General features: G+C 35.5%; 2 protein-coding genes across 2 annotated transcripts in view; both read left to right on the top strand.

Moving 5' to 3' along the window:
* LOC123546517 (serine/arginine-rich splicing factor 10-like) overlaps nucleotides 1-20,970 on the top strand; it is a 146,103-nt gene that overhangs the window by 24,334 nt on the left and 100,799 nt on the right. The window lies entirely within an intron of this gene.
* Nucleotides 1-20,970, top strand: part of LOC123546491 (uncharacterized) — a 39,227-nt gene that overhangs the window by 6,467 nt on the left and 11,790 nt on the right. The window contains exons 4-10 of the mRNA XM_053550868.1: nucleotides 4,957-5,193; nucleotides 9,187-9,408; nucleotides 10,254-10,281; nucleotides 11,947-12,834; nucleotides 14,976-15,194; nucleotides 16,435-17,151; nucleotides 18,397-18,665. Coding sequence (XP_053406843.1) covers nucleotides 4,957-5,193; nucleotides 9,187-9,408; nucleotides 10,254-10,281; nucleotides 11,947-12,834; nucleotides 14,976-15,194; nucleotides 16,435-17,151; nucleotides 18,397-18,665 — 2,580 coding nt within the window. The remainder of the gene's footprint in view (nucleotides 1-4,956; nucleotides 5,194-9,186; nucleotides 9,409-10,253; nucleotides 10,282-11,946; nucleotides 12,835-14,975; nucleotides 15,195-16,434; nucleotides 17,152-18,396; nucleotides 18,666-20,970) is intronic.

The raw sequence follows: 20,970 nt of genomic DNA, 5'->3' as shown, positions 1-20,970 counted from the left end.
ATTTGGACCACTTGCATAGTTTTTTGTACCAAAATAAACTGTGACCTTAAGATTGACCTAGTGACCTACTTTCAAATTTCTCAAACTACAGCCTTCAAACTTGATGCACATGCATAGTTTTGTGTACAAAGAACTTTGTTCTTGAAATTGATCTAGTGACCTACCTTCACATTTCTCAAGCTACAACTTTCGAATTTGGACCACATGCACAGTGTTGTGTACGGAAATGAAATTTGACCTTGAGCTAGTCAGTAAGTCTTGAAATTTGGAACACTAAAAAATGGCACATTGGTGGGCGCCAAGATCACTCTGTGATCTCTTGTTAGATGAATAGTTGCGTCTAGTCTGCGTCTTTTTTCAGCCTTGGAAAATGGAAATTTTCAGTAACTTGATTTGTACCACTTTTTCATCTCTCAGAAACTTTTAAACAATGACACTCGTGTCAACCACAACGTTGCTATGGATCAAATAGAGACCGAGAAGACCAGTCCTTCAACGCATTTGCTTTGTATTTTCGTTTAACAGCTTTCATTACCCTGTCTCTGTAACACTTTCAAGTGACTGTCTTTCCTTACGGTGTAGGAATTGGTACAACAGTGACCCTAGACTTAAAGAAGATGAAATACAAAACCTTTTTGACACTTTAAGTCCTTTTTCACATACTTGTCAATAGTCACCTTTGTTGCAGCCACTGTCTGTTGTCAACGCGGCGCTGTGGTTCATAAAATTATATCTAGGTCTCATTTCCTATAAGGAGCTGTGGCATTGTGCAATCATCTAAACTTGAGAACCTCTTCAGCGTTCTTTTAGCACATTTGAATCTATCGGCCTTTTCTCCTCAATTAGCACATGAGGCATCCATCGGGCACAATTCATTCTATAATCCAAGTGCTTGGCGAGTTTTCCCCGTTGACATGCCAATGGGCATTGTACCTGGCGTGTGTACGTCAGTCAGACGTCTTACAGCATCTATGTCCTTTGATGTCACTGCTGTTTTTGGGCTTGCCAGGACAAGCCTTGTCTTTGAGGACTGACCATTTCTATATTAACGTACCCACCAGTTAACAGTTTTTAGCTCGACTATTCGAATAATAACTAGAGCTATCCTACTCACCACGGCGTCGGCGTCGGCATCACACCCTGTTTAAGTTTTTTGTACCAGTCCACATTTTGACAAAGTCTTTTGAGATAACGCTTTGAAACTTTCAACACTTGTTTACCACCACCATGTCCTGTTATAGGCAAGAATACATAACTCTGTCAAGCATTTTGACTGAATTATGGCCCCTTTTGACTTAGAAATCTTAGTTAAGTTTTTCGTACCAGTCTACATTTTAACATAGTCTTTTGAGATAACGCTTTGAAACTTTCAACACTTGTTTACCATCACCATGTACAGTTGTAGGCAAGAGTACATAACTCCATCAAGCATTTTGGTTGAATTATTGCCCCTTTTTGACTTAGAAATCTTGGTTAAGTTTTTCGTACCAGTCTACATTTTGACAAAGTCTTTTGAGATAAAGCTTTGAAACTTTCAACACTTGTTTACCATCACCATGTCCAGTTGTAGGCAAGAGTACATAACTCCCATCAAGCATTTTGGCTGAATTATGGCCCCTTCTGACTTAGAAATCTTGGTTAAGTTTTTCGTACCAGTTTATATTTTGTGTAAAGTGTTTGACATATGGCTTTGAAACTTTTATATCTTGTTTAGTATTATAGTCTCTATCAATAGGCAAGAGTACATAACTCTGTCGTCTTTTTTGGCTGAATTATGGCCCTTTTTGAACTTGGAAATTGGTTCTGTTTTCATATATGTCCATGTTTTGTTAAGACTATTTGACATATTGCTTTTAAACTTTAAACACTTGTTTATCATTATGATTTCCATCTGTAGGCAAGAGTACATAACTCTGACAACTATTTTGGCTGAATTATGGCCCTTTTTAGACTTTGAAATTTTTGTCAAAACTCTTTGAACTGTGGCTTTGAAACTTTTAACACTAGTATATCAACATGATCTCCATCTGTAAGCAAGTGTACATAACACTGTCAACTATTTTGACTGAGTTATGACCCTTTTTGGACTTGGAAATTAGTTAAATTTTTCATACAAGTCCATATTTTGCCTAGCATATAACTTAACATATTTGCCATCATGGTCACACATTGCCATTTAGTGCAAGACTAATCGAAATCCACATATACAGGAACATTTTTTGTTTAATCCATTTTTAGCTCACCTGTCACATAGTAACAAGGTGAGCTTTTGTGATCACCCTTCGTCCGTCGTCAGTCCGTGCGTCCGTCCGTCCGTCAACAATTTCTTGTCTGCACGATAGTGGTTTCATTTATGATTTAATTTTAACCAAACTTGCACACAACTTGTATCACCATAAGGTCACGGTTCGTTTCTTGAACTGACCAGATCCCATTATGGATTCCAGAGTTATGGCCCCTGAAAAGGCCAAAATTAGCTATTTTGACCTTGTCTGCACAATAGCAGCTTTATTTATGATTTAAATTTTACCAAACTGGCACACAACTTGTATCACCATAAGATCTTGGTTCCTTTCCTGAACTGGCTAGATTTCGTTATGGGTTCCAGAGTTATGGCCCCTGAAAGGGCCAGAATTAGCTATTTTGACCTTGTCTGCACAATAGCAGCTTCATTTATGATTTGATTTTAACCAAACTTGCACACAACTTGTATCACCATAAGATCTCGGTTCCTTTCTTGAACTGGCGAGATTCCGTTATGGGTTCCAGAGTGATGGCCCCTGAAAGGGCCAGAATTAGCTATTTTGACCTTGTATGCAGAATAACAGCTTCATTTATGATTTGAATTTGATCAAACTTGCAAAAAACTTGTGTCACCGTAAGATCTCGGTTCCTTTCTTGAATCGGCCAGATCCCTTAATGGGTTGCAGAGTTATGGCCCCTGAAAGGGCCAAAATTAGCTATTTTGACCTTGTCTGCACAATAGCAGCTTCATTTATGATTTGATTTTAACCAAACTTGCACACAACTTGTATCACCACAAGATCTTGCTTCCTTTCATCAACTGGCCAGATTCCATCTTGGGTTCCAGAGTTATGGCCCCTTAAAAATTGGCTATTTTGGCTTTTGCAGCCATATAGAGACTTCCTTTATGGTTTTATTTGATACAAACTTCCAAAATATCTTCAACAAAAATAAATCTTGGATTCCATGACAAATCAGATCCAATCATATGTTCCAGAGTTATTTTGTATCTGATTACCTCCCCTGATTGCAATCAAAGTGGATTTATATCAGTAAGTACTTACAGGACTTATTTGAAATTTCATTATTGTTATTAGTTGGACCGAGACAATCAGGGTAGATAACTATGGACTGATTTTATGTCAAATTACCTCCCTTTATTTCAAATTAAAATTGTCATATCTCCATAACTAATGAAGCTACTGATCTGAAATTTCATTTATGTCAACAGATTTATTTGGCAGATCCTTCTTTTGTCTACTTACAATATTTTTTTTAATTACTTCCCTTTTACGTTACTGTAAATAGCTTATTTTAGTAACTTTTTTATTATTGGCCGTAGGGAAAACACGAGACCAGTTTTCTGTGGTACAACATGGATGGTACCTCCAATTTTTAGGTGTATTTTAACATATCTATACCTTGTAAGATATTTATTCCTTTTGGTTAAATTCCTTCCCTTTGTTGTTCCTGTCCTTTGGACTTAGATATTTTTTCTGAGGACCTTCTTGTCCTCAAGTGCAGTGATAACAGGTGAGCGATATAGGGCCATCATGGCCCTCTTGTTTTCTTTTGTCTGAAAATCTGTGGAAATATTTTGACCTCATTCTTCAATCAGTTCTTCAAATAGTCGAGCCCGCTGTCATCTGACAGCTCTTGTTTTGCAGACTTACAGTTCACTGAGTATCTGCATTGCAGGTATATTTAAAGAACAACATACTTTTATATACGCTCTAATTTCAGACTTTTGCTTTCTTTTCATAGTTGAATGTATTGTGCTTAGTGTATATGACTACATGATGTCTCCGAAACGGTACGATACTGTCAGAATCATTCATATTTCATGCGTGTAAAACGTTTCTTACGTGTCAAACTTCTACAGAAGCACGCGATTGTCCTTAGTTTTAGAATGACCTTCGTACTTCATTATTGTGAACAGTATAAAATAAATGTTTGTACAAATTTTATTTGCATAATATACACTTTTTTTTCATTGTTTCATTGGCACTTACATAATGATAAGATAATACCGCTTTACATAGAATTATTCGACTGTTAGAAGAATAGATAGAGCTATTGTACTCGCTCGTTCGTCGACGTCTGCGTCCGATAAGGTTAAAATATTGCAAAAAAAGCAATGCCATGGAACCTTTGCAGTGCATGTTAGATTATCACTATTTCATTCTTCTCACTAGTGGTTACTGAAATGCCATCTTATATACAGAGTTATGCCAGTTTTTCTACTTAGCAATGTTTGGTCAAATTGGAATGGATTGAAACTTAATACACTTGTTCACTTTGATTGGATATGTATTGCATAGGTTCCTTGACTCTGTTTTTCTCTTTTACAAAATCATGCCTCTTGTTCGATATTTGGTATCTATTCAACTTTTTCTAGTATCACGGCTTTGCCGGTTCTGATATATTTTCTGGACCATTCGGGCGAAGGTGTCCTTTCTTTATCTGTATTAGAAAATTCCGCTTAAGCCGGTGCTAGGGTGGGTGAAAGGTGTTGCACTTTTCATTACATTTTATGAACAGACTCAGTCAAACCAAGTCTGCTATTATTGTGCTTGGTTGCATTCTACACTTGAAAAGGATCTCTTTTTTTATTCTTAGTCGACAATTGCCTTTCTCCGTCAGCTCTTGTTTCAATGACTATATGTTTTAATATGTAGTTTGTAATATTTCATACATTGTTGTAAAATAAAGGCAGATGTGTTAGTGAATACAGCAGCGCCGAATTTAGATCTTACCAAAGGTTTTGTGTCAGCCTCTCTGTCAAGAACAGCTGGTCCGGACCTCCAAAAAGAATGTCAAAGTAAATATCCGAGAGGTATCAGAGCCGCCGAAGTGGCAGAAACCAGTGGTTACAACACACGATGCAAGAATATATTCCATGTTGCATTACCACCGTATTCCAAACATGCGCCTACGAGCTGCATTGAGGTTTGTAAAATTGTTCCATAACCTTTTTAATTAATAACTACTTCCACTGGTTTTTGGGGGCAATGCCCCCAGATTTAACAAACCGCCTTTCAATTTTCTTGTCGAGCTTATGACCAACCTGACAACACACAGAAAACAAGTTCCAAAGTATTTACCAAACATAACTTTCATATTGCATTTTGCAATAATTATTATATTTTTGATCCAGATATGACTAAATAGATCTACACATTTTATATTAACAACAGTATGTGAAGAAAACTAAACTGCATTATAAATATAAATTATAATAGATCTTCTTACGCGTAAGAATAATAAAGACGCTTGATTTGATCACGTGATCGATTCTGAAACCGACACTTGTTTTGATCATGTGACCTATTCTGAAATCCAATAACTAGTTTCAGTACGCTCAAAAAATGTGTTCATGATTCTGCGTGAAAATAGCAACTACTAAGGAATTGCAACGCCACTGATAAGCCGATGGATTATTGATTTTTTCATCGCTGTGCCTTGACACTGTTGTGGATGTGTATTATCTTTATCTTTATCAGTTTGCGGCGATCAGTACCGTTTATCAGCAGGCGAATCTATAAATATGCGGCAACATCCTATAGATCCCGATTCGCAATCTTTTCTGTGCAGGTGTTATTTCTAAAATATTATTTCAGAAAATACAGTGTTGAAATGAAATACTTTTCGCATGTCTAAGAAAATATTTTCAAGAGGTATGCCATTTATAAAAATTAATACTATATAAAAGATAATAATAATAAAAAATAAAATAAAAAACAGTGTTTTACTTGAAATAGAAATAGAATAGGTAGAAATATCCATTACTTATTCGTCAGTTTGAATTTATGACTTATTTGGTTGTGGGTGGGGGTGGGGTGGGGGTTGAGGGGTGAGTGGGGGGAATTTATTTGACAGTTTGATTTTTTGTAATTATTATCTAATTTAATAATCGTCAGTAGATTTTATCTTTCATTGTTCGAATTCGTAAAATCAACTATGAACAGATTATTCAGAGTCTGTTTTACACCAACTATTATGAACATTTTAAAGCTTAAAGGCATATTTATATACTTGCTCGGACCGTCCTTATTCGTGATTGTATATTATGTATAATTATATATTTTGATCTCGAAAGCAGCTATAAATCGTTAATCAAAATGTCTTGTCCACAGAAGCTGCATAAAAATGAATTGAATTTCAAATAGTTACTAAAATTTAATACACAACTGCACGGTGCATATCCATATCGGCGGACTCTTTGCAAAATATGCTTTATCGGCGGTTTCTTGCGTCGACACCGGCGATTATTTGCTATAAACAGGTTGGCAGTTATAAAAAGTCAGATAAACACACCAAATTAATTAAGCTATAATGTTTCCAGATAGTCATTAGCCTAAAGCCTCTCTGTGCGTAATGCAGAGAGCCTGCCTGTGCATCAAAAAAAAAAAAAAACTGGTATGCAGAGAGACCACAGGTGCCACGACAAAACCGGAAGTAAGTGGTTTTGAAAAAATCCATTTACATTTCGGCCTATTTATCTGTATTATTTGGAAGAATATTATAAACGAATACAAATAGTGCGTTTGATATGTATGATATCAGAGCAAAAACTGGTTAAAGACAGTGGAAAAAGTCGGGCTAGTGTTCCATGTCAGTACACCATCAACAAATTTCATCGAGTTGCGAGCAAAATCGCTGATAATTAAAAAGTAAACACTATAAAACATAGAATAGACAATCTTATGTTCCGTGCTCTACTTATTTTTGAACCGCATACCTATGATCATGGATGGCAGCTCGATTTTTCGCCTCCCATACCAACCTGGGCACTGTTTATAGCAAAAAATAGCCGGTGCCGACGCAAAGAAACCGCCGATATAGCAGATTTCGAAAAGAGTGCGTCGATATGGATATGTACTGTGAATTGGAGAGAGCATCCTGAATATACATATCATCTAGGGAAGGTTTGAATCCATGGAGATGTTGTCAAAAGTTATGGCATCAGAATCTTGCGGGCATGCAGTAATTTCAATAGCAACCACCAGCCACCGCAAATCAGGAGAGATATTGTTTTTACTTTTTCCTGAAATCCGACCTCACTATAGGGCCAATAGAAACGCGCTTATTCTGGAAAAGTACAGCATTTCCCAAACTGAACATGTGCCCGATTCTTTAGTCTAAAGATCAGAACATTATGTATATGACGTGTTTAACATATAATGTTCGGGAAATCATTGAAAAAGGACCGAAGAAAAAATTCATTCCCAGATTTTTATTTAAGAAACAAAACAAAAAAACGCCATATACGCTGATCAAACTGGTATTTATCTGCAGGAAAATTATCGTTTAACGTAAAAAGTGCGCTAAGTACTGTTATAATTGCGCGAACATATACATATTTCATCATTTTTCAGACCAAGTAATTTTTGCTATGGGAGGTAATCCACCATTCCGCGATGATAACTTGCCACAGGTGCCCGTTATATTTTTGCCTCATTTTCTTGGTAATTATCTCTGCAGATGTACATTTATGTTACCAGTTTAATGTATTTCATCTTTTTGAGGGTGCAAATGGTTTCTGATGGAGATATTCGAAGGCAGAACCACCAGATCTAGAAATCTTGTTCTTTTTCCACGGACGTTCCGTATCCTAATTTACTCGAACCTAACTTTATATGCCAGTTCGGTAGGTTCATTGATATGACGAATCACGGTTTTCATAGTCGTTAATGTATTTCTTATATTATGATATTGATAGTTCGAAATACAGGTGTATATCAAATAACCTAAATGTTATTTTGATCAACAAACATAACAAACAATATGAATAATAATAATATCATTATATATCAAGTATGTTTTTAAGAAAACAATTATTGAATTTTAGGAATAGTTGGAATGGAAAAAAGGTAGATCTGTAAAAATATTTTACAGGTGTTTGTGTGTTAACTAATGACGACTCCTTATTAAAATGTTGCTTATTTGTAACAAAAAAACATTCCTGACTTTTTTAATTGATAAGTATTGTACACATTAGAAAATATAGCCTAGATTTTTCAAAGTCAGTTCAAGGAAATCCTGTTCCTTTTAACTTTCACATATTGGAATATTTTTACTTTCTGTCCAAACTTTCATAAAGTGTTACAAAGTTTGCCGGTTTCTGTGAGACTGTCAAGAACACATGATGTCAGGACGTAACAGAAGTATTGAAGAAATTGAAATACATTGTATAGCTTTATCTTTTTCATTTTATCAAACCTGAAAATGAAAGGTTTTTGTTTGTCTATGAACAACTGCTATTGAACACGACTAGATTTTTTTAATCTTTACCTTTTGAACAAAATATAGAAGTGTATTGAACACAAAGTTAATACATTTTATTGTTGTGCACTTTTAAAAGTTGTGACCACTCAATTTCTTGCCACACACAAGTGCATTACATAATGCCTGCATGTACTTTCCTGACATGAATGGGTTACCCCAAGTGTTGAAACTGCAAGGCATTGCCCCCATCAGTCCTCTCAGTACTTTGATTTATCTTGATTTAATTTACGTATTATGCCATTAAACTGCTTTTGGCCGATATAACATCAAACAGTTGTTTATTCTATTAAGTTAATTTTCGTATTATGTCATGGAACTGTTTTCAATTTGTTTTCTTGAGATATAAATAAATCAGTCCGTTCGCGATGTTTGTGATCCTCGGAATTATACGTCGCTTAACTGGTCAAACTGGGTAACCATACGAAGCTTATAATGAAATACATCTGCGGAATTGGTGAGTTCTGCTCAGCCCTATAGGGCGTTGACGGTAGCCTGCATTTCCACTACCTTCCATGAACAGGCTCAACCAAACCGAGTGAGTCTGCAACATTTTCATTTTTTTTTCGTGTTGGATGAATTGTGGCTTTCCACCTTTTCTATTTTACTATCACAGCTACGTTGTTTGTGCTATTTACCAAAACATTTTTTGGACAGGGTTTTCAGAAAGTTATGATGAACTGTTTGGAGAGATCTGATGTCTTAAAACATACTTCAATAGCTTTTCCGGCTATGGGAACAGGATCTTTAGGTTACCCAGTAGAAGTTGTTGCATCAGAAATGTTTTCAAGTATGGAGAAGTTCAAGGAGAGAAACCCTCATTCAACTCTAGAAAGAGCATTTTTAGTTATTTATGACAAAGATGATGACCTGTTTGAGGTAGGTCTCCATTTGATAAAAACATATATTCCGTTATATATCTTTTATATCTAAATATCAACATAAAGTTTTAGTGAAAAGTATTTATAATTTTATGCAAATGATGCTTGCATTTCTTTCAATAGAAACGGCCGGTAGCAGTACTGTTTTAATTAAAAACAGAACTTCCTTTATCTTCTACAGCGAATATCAGTTCATTTAAAAATTATTGACAACGACAACGTATTTATAGATACTTTAAGTATATTTGATTTCAAACGACAGGTTTATTGTTTTGATTTATATTAAATCGGTGAATTACTGTAAGGAAGCGTTTTCCATATCGTGTCATCAAAGTCAGTGTTATCACAAGCATTATCTTTTGAAATAGGAAATAAGTATACATTATACAGAGGAATAATGCTGATATCAGTATCTGTGGTCCGACAATATTTCACCTAAACGCACTATTACTGTCCTGAACACTTAAGCGATACCAATGTTTGTTTCTGCTTGAAAAGAAAACTTGTAATGGATACTTATCAGATTAGCAGTTCATGAAGACAAATGTCCAAATCATTGAACTATATTTAAAATTTATTGACCCCATTGTTTATGTACCAGGAAGATCTTACAAATCTGTTATACCATGTTGAAAGCGAAGAACGAACTTTATTCAGTAGCACTTATCACTACCAAAGACACGTGTTTAAATATATATCCAGCCAGGAATATCACAAAGTAGCCTTTTGGTGTTTTGTGTTAAAACACATTTATTACCGTTTTATATGTTTGTGTATAAAGATCTAAAGATCTGAAGTTCTTATATCACATTTACTAAATTGTTGAACCTCCTGTCTTTTCAGTATTTTAAGAAGACCCAAAAGGAAATTTGTAAGTAAAGAATACTGTGTTTTAGGTAGGCTATTTAACATTATGAGGATTTGTTGACCTACCAGGACTTGTTTTCCAAACTTAACATGGACTTAGCAATTCGTGGCAAAGTGTTTGTATGCAAGCTGGTATCTCAGTTACCACGAGTGGGAATGGATTGCAAGTTCACAGCCTTGTCCACTGGGATGATCTGACGTACCATGAACAGGTTTCATGGCATATGCTTCGTTTTTTAGCCCAACTATTCGAAAAATAAGTATTGTCCGTGCGTGTTCTGATTAAGTGTAGTCTTTTTTCAACAATTTTTCAGCCATTAAAACGAAGGTGTCTACTTATGGCAGTGAGCACAATGCCCAACTCTATAGTGCTGCTTTATTAAATAACATACCATAGACACTTGACATGTGACATGTTACACCACCGAGTCACATTATACCGCAGTTCTAGTACTATCCTCCAAATGCTGAGGGCAAACAAAAGTAGAGCAATTCCACTCAATCGGGCATCGGCGTCCACGTCACGATTTGGTTAAGTGTTAATACGTAAACTGCTATCTCAGTAACCGCTAGTGAGAATGGATTGAAATTTAAACTCCACGAACTTGTTCACCGTGATATTCTGACCTGCAGTGAACAGATGTTGTAACTCTGTTTTGCTGTTTGACAACGTAATACCCATTTTCGACTTAGCATTTCTTTTGCTGGTATCTGTTTTCTTATTTAGCATCATAATCTGTCATGCACTAGGTTCCAAATAGTATTTGGCAACGTTATGTCTAGTCATTTTTGGTTAAGGTTTTATATTTAAGTTAGTATCGCGGTAACCACTTGTGAGAATGGATTGAAATGTCACACTCCTTCTTCACTTTGATGATATGGCAGATCGCGTAACTGTGTTTTGCCTTCTGACAAAATTAAGCCCTTGTTTGACTTACGTTTTCAATTTTGAAATCAGTGTTGTTGTACTTTCCTGTCCTTTAATTTTATACCTAATGAAAATGGCTGTGGTGAAAATCACAAGTTGCGATTTTAAAAAGTTCAGAAGTTGTTAAATTCTTATGAGTGACTGCGTTCTTTGAATGTAACTTTCCTGTCGGGCGTATTTTCCTTTTTACTCCACAATTCGGAGAATAGGTGTGTTATTCTGCCCGACTTGGCGTCGGCGTGAGCTTTCCTGGTTAAAGTTTTTTCGGCAATCTTTGTTTTTCTTTGTGACTATTGCTTATATTTTACTGTAACTTCACATTAACATTGTTCAGCATGCAAACAAAGTATGTGCAGGGGCTGGGCCTATTATACCCAAGGTCAAGGTCACGAATTTGTTATACTTGGAATTATTTTATGTTAAAGTTTTTCGAAAGCTTCGTTTATAGACATATCTTTGTTACTTTAAAAGATAATGTCTTGAAATTAAAAACATTTCTTATAATCATCATTTGCATGTTTGGTTTCCATCCCCATTACTCTGATTTTATTTTTGACAGAATTATGCCCTTTTCATACTTTTTTTTTTAAGATTGAGACATAAATTCATTTTTCTATCAAATTGCCGAATAGTAGAGGGCGCTGTCTTACATCTCTTGTTTTGTAACGACTTGGTTCTTTAAATGCGTTTGTTTTGTAAATATTATAAATCTCTATATATTCCAATTTCACATCATTTCAGCGACTTCAGCGGTCTTACCGTCCTCGAAACGCAATAGGAAATCCGCAGTAAGAATAACGGTAACTGGCACGAAGACAGATATAGAAAACGCAAAAACTCACTTGAAGAAAACGTTGGAAGACATAAGTGCACCTGACATCGCCTCCATGAGTATCACTGACGTTTCAAGTACGGTATTCGGAGCTGTCAAAGAACTGTATGATATTCAATTAAATGCTCTTCGTGACAAAGGTGTAGACATAGATTACATACAAAGCAGAAATGAGCTTTCAGTGAGAGGTCTGAGAGATTTAGTTAACTCATCCATAGAAACATTGAATAGATATCTTGAGCAAACAACGAAGATGCAGAGTTGTGAAATATCCGTTAGACATGTTTCTGCCACATCTGTTCATGAAATCCTGCGTGATTTACGCTATGTTAGGAAAGACGTTTGTTATATCCATGATCAGGATTCTAGAAACATAACAGTTTTTGCCAACTCACAAAAAATACTTTGTGATGTTAAGACGGATTTTGAGTTGAAATTTAACAATACTAACGATGCAGATCACTTGACATGTGGTCAGCCTGTGTCATCGAGACGTAAGGAAGAAATGGATACGTCAGAAACTGTGGAAACAACAGGCGCTAGTCCGTTACATTCAAAACCGACGGTTTATAGATCATTTTCTTGGTCAAAAGACTCGAAACATTTGCGTGTGTATACGCATAGAAATATTGTAGTGAAAGTATATGAAGCTAACATTCTTGACGTTCCTGTGGACGGCATAGTCAACGCTGGTAACGAAAACCTGCAACATTGTGGAGGTATCGCTAATGCTATTGCTAAAGCTGCTGGTATTGGGTTGAAGAAAGAATGTGAATCTTTGATACGTGATAACAAAGGTAAGGAACGAGCATAGTGTATGATCTGTAACAACAATGGTTTCGCAATCGTATTAATGTAATTTGAGATAATTGAATATACCTTGAAAACAGTAAATAGTATACACGTTATAATCAGTTTATATTTGTCCATTCATTGATAACTCTTTGAGTGATATTGCCACTCTTTGACATTATATTCTATATCTGAATATTGGAAGTCTTTATGTTGACTTTTATACCAGAATTGAATATCACTTGTACTTCTTTATGATTACCTTTTTAGTACTTTTATTTCTATAAAATTGATAGCAGTTTGTAATGATTAAAGATAATTAAAATCAATTTTGTTATACTAGGGCTGAAGCAATAAAATATTTTTCCGAAATTCGATATGTCACGTTGTAATTTAAAATGTATTTGTAGTCGGAGCTATAACTCAAAGACGTACATTTATACTGTAATAAAAGATAGCTTTATGGAGCTAAATATATAATATGTTTCCTTCCCGTCTCACTATTTTGTAAGCGTAGAAAATGTGTAGTTGCAAAACGTTGCCAGCTTCTGCATTAATAACAAATCCATTGTTTGACGTTTGAATACATGATTAAGACTCTTGGATGATTATTAGTAACTATGAGAAATACCAGTAACATAATACATGTAACATATATTTATGTACACTGAAGCTGTAATGAATAGATTATCTGTTTAAAACGAGTATGTTTCTACTCAATGCACCATATAAAAACTGGAAGATTACTGGTATATTCCGTAGCTACATTTATTTAACAGTTATGGACACTTTTGTGCCTCCCCTACACTTGCAATTGTTTTAGGCTTGCACGATCGTCCCTCCATCCTTCTATTCATCCGTCTTTTCAAATTTGTGTCATGTATATCTCAAAACGTATTTGACCCAGTCATGAAATTGTCATTCAGCATGTCAAGTTGTGCACCTAATATTTTAACTGGGATTTCACACAATCAGACCAGAGTTATAGCCATTGACTTAGTCAAAAATATGCATTAAATGGCCTAGGATATTATTTAGCATGTAAAGTTGTGCAACTGGGGGGTTTTGTTTGAGATTTCACTAAGTTATACTAGAGTTATGGCCATTGACAATTAAAGATATGCATAAAGGCGCATTAAAGTTTGTGTTGCACGTATTTTAAAACGTATTTCACCTAGGGTCTTGAAACGTAACATAAATATTATCCAGCGTGTGAAATTGTGCGGTCGGCATTTAATCTCTCGCATGTGTACGCATGCATTAAATGTACATTAAATGTACACTATTATACCTATTTTAAACCTAAACCTAACCTTTAGTCTCAATAATGCGTACATCCAATAGAGGCGATTTAATGTTGGCGGAAATGGTGCACCTTGGGGTTATTGGGTATTTCTTTTATTGGTTAGACTAAAGTTATGACCCTTGGCATACAAGTTGTTATCGCATGGATTTTACTTAAAAGTCATTAAACATTAGAGGCTTGTTGTATAGTATGACAAGTTTTGCAACTGATGTCCTGTTTAGAGTTTCACTCGGCCAGAACAAAGTTTTGGTTCTTGACTTAGTGAAAAATACACATTAAGAACTTTAAGTTACATTAAGTTTCTGATGCATATTTCTTAACAAATATTTCACCTACATATATTTAACCATGTAGGACTGTTATTCAGCCTATGAGTTTTTCTGTTTTCTTTGTTTGTTTGTTTGTTGTTTTTTTTTTTTTTTTGTTTTTTTGTTTTTTTTTTTTTGTTTTTTTTTTTGGATTTCTCTGTGCAAGTCCTGAGTTATGGCCCTTGACTAAGTTAGAAATATGCATTGAGGGAGCGATAAACGTTTCTCTCCTATGTATCTCAAAAAAGTATTTGATCTAGAGTCATAAAACATTAGGGGATTGTTATATAGCATGTGAAGTTGTGAACCTAATGTTCTGTTTGGGATTTCACTTTGCCAGACCAGATTTATGGTCTATTTATGGTCAATTTCTTAGTCTAAAGTACACCGTTAATGCTTAAAAGTTTATTTTGCATATATCTAGAAAATAAAATTCACACTGAGTCATGAATTCATATACAGTGGCTGGAAGTGACTGATAAGATGACTATTATTCGGAAAGATATCACGGATACTAATATTATTTTACCAGGTCCACTCGACGTAGCATCTGTCGTATGTACAAGTGCTGGATCTCTCAGCTTCAAATGTATCTTGCATGCAGTTGGCCCACGATGGTCTGATTACAAGCCTATTACAAAGATCAGCTTAAAACAATGCGAACGCGAGTTAAAGGAAACAGTCATTCGATGTTTTAAGATGGCTGAGGACAAAGAATTGGAAACAGTCGCTTTACCAACCATAAGCTCTGGTGAGTATGATGTAATTTGATAATAAGTATGTGTCTTTATTGGCAAACAGGGGTGTTTAACGCGCTGTAAACGGTTAGAATACATGTCACATGATTCCAGTCGGCAAACTGAGTTATGTAATATATCTGCAAGCAGGGAATAACACATCTATACAAATACTAGTATACCAAAAAAGCAAATAATATCAGGACCTAAACATACTGCAACAAAAGCACATACCACAAAATATCCGAGAAACTAAATTGACTTGGATTTTGAGGAGATATCGGGTTGGGAGTAGCATGGCTGGAGGATAGGTGTACTGCATGTGCGGATGTGTAGAAATAATAATCAAAATAATCTTCTCAATTTTTGGCATACTAGACTGGGATTTCTGGTGATTTCACCGGTGCTGGAATATAAGATTCTTTCACTGGTGGTAGGTTCAGAAGTGCAAAGGCGGGTTACCTGTGGGCAAGACTTCGTAAATCATAGAAAAAAAATGTTAGCTCTTTAGACGCCAAATGCTCTACTTGATATTTATAAAACTTTGTCAGTATGTGTATAACTACGAAGTCTGTGTCAGAGGTTAACTTTCTTTACCCTAGGTCTTAAACAGGTCATACTATAGAAATACCTAATTTTTCCACTCGGGGGAGGGGGGAGTGGGGACCACATTTCCAACCTGATTTTCATGAGACTTGGTCAGAATGTTTGTCTTTTTAAAATCTATGATGAATTTGTAATTAGGTCACATGTGTAATAAAACCAGGTTGCCCGGTCAAATCATTGAAAAACTTTGTCATTGATCTACATAATATGCATTGTCTGAATGTTCGGTTTAATGAAACCTTGGCCAGGTTAGATACCAGGTTAACTAGGATACAAACTAGATTGATGGAGCGATACTGTTACTATAATAGGACTTTCAATGTAATCTATTTCAAGTTAGAGTTTTGTTAAGTTTAGACAGTTTATTAAGCAGTTATAGCAGCAATATTAAAATACAGTTTTGGTATAAATTATTTCGATTCTAATATACCCTTAATCTAAATAAGTAGATAAAATATAGTAGCGCTCTTTCTTGGTCGCAACAAAAACATTGACGTCACCGCACGTTAAAGTGACGTCATTCTAGTGTAAGAGTGTTTTAACAGAGAAAAGCATATTAAAATTAAGGATAATGTTACCCAGGTGAGCTATCGTTGCTGTCGTGTTTTAGACAATATGTTTATAAATTACATTGTACTTCTTTTTCAGGCATTTTTAAAGTCCCGAAAGATGTTTGTGCTATACAGTATGCCAAGGCTGTGATGGAATTTAAAGGACGTAAACAACTGAAAGAAGTCCACTTTGTAGACCTGGATCCAGCAATGATCGACATAATACACAAAACATTCGAAGCAATGATAACGAAGAGAGAAAAACCACCGTTTGATGTTAATATCTATTTGAAGCAAGGCAAACCGGCTGGCATAAACACATCCGAAAATCGTACACACCATAAAACTGGAAGACGCGCTAAAATGTATTTGCCAAAACATCTTAGTAGTAAATCACCAGAGAAAAGTACTGATATAGTTGCATCGTATAAATCACACGGTTCGAAACTGACATGCTTTTTTGAATCAGAGCCTGTAGCAGATGTATATGAAGGCAATTTTTTTACACTGAACGGTATAGAGGGTGTTGTCTGTAGCGAAGACGGGACTGGTCAGGCCAAAGGAATGATAGCCAAACTGTTGTTACAGAAAGGAGGTCAGGAATACAGAAATACAAAGAATTTGCAGTTTACCTCCAGGCGAAGGGATGGAGAGGTGATTATTACTCCGGCTGGAGACAATTTATTCAAATGGATCTTTCATGCTATCGTTCCTCGAAATATTACAGAAGGAATGTCGCCGATATATAGTAATATACTGCAAGCAGCAAAGGAAAGGGAAATTGTATCTCTTGCGCTGCCACTACTTGGCACAGGTAATACTGTTAACACAATGTATGCAGATATTAACTTTTGAACGTGTTTGGAGCATAAAAAGGGTGCTATATAACATTATTAAAGCTCAGAAAAATACTCAAAACAAATTTCCAATTAACTTAACTTATTCAGTGATTTAATATCTCATGTGCAAAATTGTTATTTTGTTTTTCTACGCATCTGATATTTTCCGTAATTTATTATCACGTTAATCATGTTATTTTGCATATCTCCTTTTGTGAGGTATGAGGTCGCTTTGGAAAAAAGAGTGCACGGGTCAACGTTAACGAGGCGCTTATATTTATTATAAGATGAAATTTTCAAGTGTCCATGCAGCATATTTAAACCTTTCCAATTTTTACGGTATTCCTTTAGGATCGGCATCTGCTCCCTGTAAAAACGAAGCGCGAAGATAGGATGGTACAATGGCGAAGTGCGGCAGTGCGATGGCGAAGCGGGATAGTGCGATTGTGACAGTCCATCGTACTGTTGCGCTTCGCCATCGTACTGTTTTTCTTAGCAGCCGTACTGTCGCGCTTTACTTTCGTGCGTCACCTTCGTAGTGTCACCATCGTACTGTCGCGCTTCGCCATCGTACTGTCGAGCTTCGCCCGTACTGTTGCGCTTCGCAGTCGCACCTTCGCGCTTCACCATCATACTGCCGATGTCGCCTTTCAAATAGTTTGTCACCTTTGATATGAATACTTAACTGACCTACATCTTGTATTAGAAATAACAGCTTGTTATCAAAGTTTGAAACAAAACTGACGCCTCGGTCGAGGTGAGCATTTTTCATATTACCCTCTCGGGAATGCAATATTTATAAAATAATAATAAATTTAAATACCGTCAAAATATTGAAAACAAAAACCAATATCTGTCAACTCACGTTAAACATTTTAATCGTTATTATCTGTTTATGAATATTAAGCGACTTGATATATTTTAAACATGTTTTTAAATATAACCGTTCCTTTAGAATGATATTACGAGTATCGCGTTGGAATAAGAACTTTAAAACCGTTCATGTCCGAGTTTTTATGTACTTCAGTTCGATCTCTTTGACCTTGACCATAATATTATTGGTAAGGGCAATGGTACTTGGATGAGCGTTCGGGAATCATGAACCTGTAGATAACCTGTATGTTTTCTTACCGACAGCACTTAATTACTACCAAACAGTCTCCTCTTAATACATTTAACATCGCTAGTTTATATAAATAACCAGAAGCGTCTTTTATCAGGTAGCGGGAACATGGATGAGATAAGGAGTACAGAAGAATTATTTAAGGAATTGATCGAGTTCCACCGACAAAATAAGCACAGCTTGCTCAAAGTGCATGTTGTACTGAGGGATAAAACAGTTGCAATGGTAGTGCAAGACGTGTTTAGAAGGTGTGTAAATGAAATTAGTCCGCAGGAGAAAAACGATACAGAAACAAAGAGACAGCAGTATGAAGTCGATGAAACGCTAGACGATGAAGACGAGAATGTCACTACTGCAGATAGTAATGTAAATATCGGGAATTTATTAATAAATGTAACGACAGCTTTCAAACGTGATTTAACGCCTATTCTTGCATAAAACCTTTGTTTTTTGCCGATTTCGGGCATGCACAAACAGGGAAAAAACGTGTACAAACAAGGAGATTCTCGTGAGCACGCGCTGTTGGTGAACGTTTTGAATATGCTGTTGCGGGTCCAACGTAAGCAAATTATGGATCCCGAATCAATTTTGGCCGAAGTCGAAGGGTCCGAGATTTAGGAAATCTTTTCATCTACATTTTTATTAAAAATATCATTTTTCAACCTAACTTTACTTTGACTTGTAATAAGCGCTACCTCTCTTGATACGCGACTGAATTGACGTTCCTTATTATTGTATTATTACGCATATTTGACTTAAAGTAAGTTTACACGCCGCGACTTAATCCCTGAAAATGATAGGCAAACAACATTTACAAAAATACAATATCGTTTTCCAAATTAATTTGAGTCGAGAAAGTTGACATGCTAACTTTAAATCTTACACTAAAACTTTTAAAAAATGTTTGTGTTTACTTTACACATCTATGCAGTTTACTGATGTAGTGATGGTGTGCAATGTAAAGCATAAACATGACGAAGCGTAAAGTTTGAAGGATTTTTCCATAGTTAATGAACATTTGATGAACAGAAGGTATTTATTATATATTTTTCAATTTATTTGTAGATCTCACCAACCACGTTTGAGTTTATAAATCCCATCTAAGTTGATTATATCGATGTTGGAAAAATTCAAATTTTTGTGTTTATCAAACATTGATCGCGATGGGGTGGGGTGCAAAGAAAAATTTTCTAGTTATAGGCCTAGAGATTTCATTTTTAACGACATGAAGAATATAGGTATGGATACCAGTTTCTATTAAACGATAATATTTACATTTAAAAAGCGCAAGGGACAGACTATTAATTTAAACCAAGCAGAATTGTGTTCTGTCGGCACCTCACCTGCAAATTGTGTAAAGACAGGATGCCGTGTATGCCCTTTTCTCATAATTCCGAGCCTCTAAAGCTAAAGTTCATACCGATATATCGGAAAAAGGGGGAGTCATGCTTATTTTTCATATATTTAATATTAAAGAAATTACCACAACAAGAATGTCCGTTCGACATGTATAAAATATGCACTGTTTCTGTATGCCCTGGAAATGCATAAATAAAACATGTGTCCATAACAACCTGAAACGGCCGACTTCGATCGGCTAATGTCAGCTGAATAGTCGTTTTTTCGATATTTCCAGCACTTTAGTTGTGTTTTATGCAAGAATAGCGATAACACACGTTTGTTTCGTGAAACAACATCTGCAGAATCCCTCGCCCTACGGGCTCGTGCACCAACCAATCCCTTGGGATTGTGCAGATGTTGTTACACAAAAAAACGTGCGTTAACCCTACAACTTTACAGTTTGAGAAACAAAAATTAAAACAACACCAAATCATAGAAAGAAAGGTTTGTTTCATATGAAAATTGAACAGCGTATAAAACATAAATATTACTTTATAAAACAATTGTCAGTTCACAGATGTATAAATTTAATTCTGGAAAAGGACTGCATAAAGACCATACTTTCGGACAGTTCAACGCCTTTAAAAACTTACTTTTTTAAGAACTCTTACATATATATCTTCGTTTTGATACATTTGAAACAATGGCCTAGTGCTGAAATTTCATATAACTAGGTGGAACGTAGTTTTCAGCAATTGTTTACTTTTATTTCTTTACAAATGGCATTCATTTTTTTAAATGGGGACAACTTTTTGAGAATGTTATAAGTATCCATCGCACGGGACAGTAAGGTAGAACATGTAATTAAGATTGTTTTTGTAATGTACACATAAACCTTAATTTGTTAGTTCAAACAAGATTAAGTAGTCATGATAGTTTAGTGCCAGTGTGAATTAAAAAAATATCAATACTTGTACTTGACAACAAAAGGATTCGGTAGCTTATCCGCAACATCACTATACGTCTTTTGTCTTTTAAGTCTCTACGGGTTTTCACCGGGTGACTATAGGTGTGCCTTTCTGTTCAACTGTCCGTCCTCCAAACCTTTACCCAGCGATAATGCAAAAGTATTTCAATGCAATTTATTGTGGAATAAAGGCTGTGAGAATGTTATACTGTCCTTTTGTGATTACTTAAATAGTACTTTCCATTCATCTGCCTTTTCGTCCGTCTTTCTGACCTTCTATTGTTAATCATTACAGGTGAATCCGCCATAACTTGAGAAGTAAGAGATGCAATATGAAAAATGTATGTGTAAATGAATATACTG

Source organism: Mercenaria mercenaria, chromosome 9, assembly GCF_021730395.1.
Source record: "Mercenaria mercenaria strain notata chromosome 9, MADL_Memer_1, whole genome shotgun sequence".
NCBI classification, from domain to species: domain Eukaryota; kingdom Metazoa; phylum Mollusca; class Bivalvia; order Venerida; family Veneridae; genus Mercenaria; species Mercenaria mercenaria.
The sequence above is the reverse complement of the archived record's forward strand: the minus strand, read 5'-3'. Positions and strand labels throughout refer to the sequence as shown.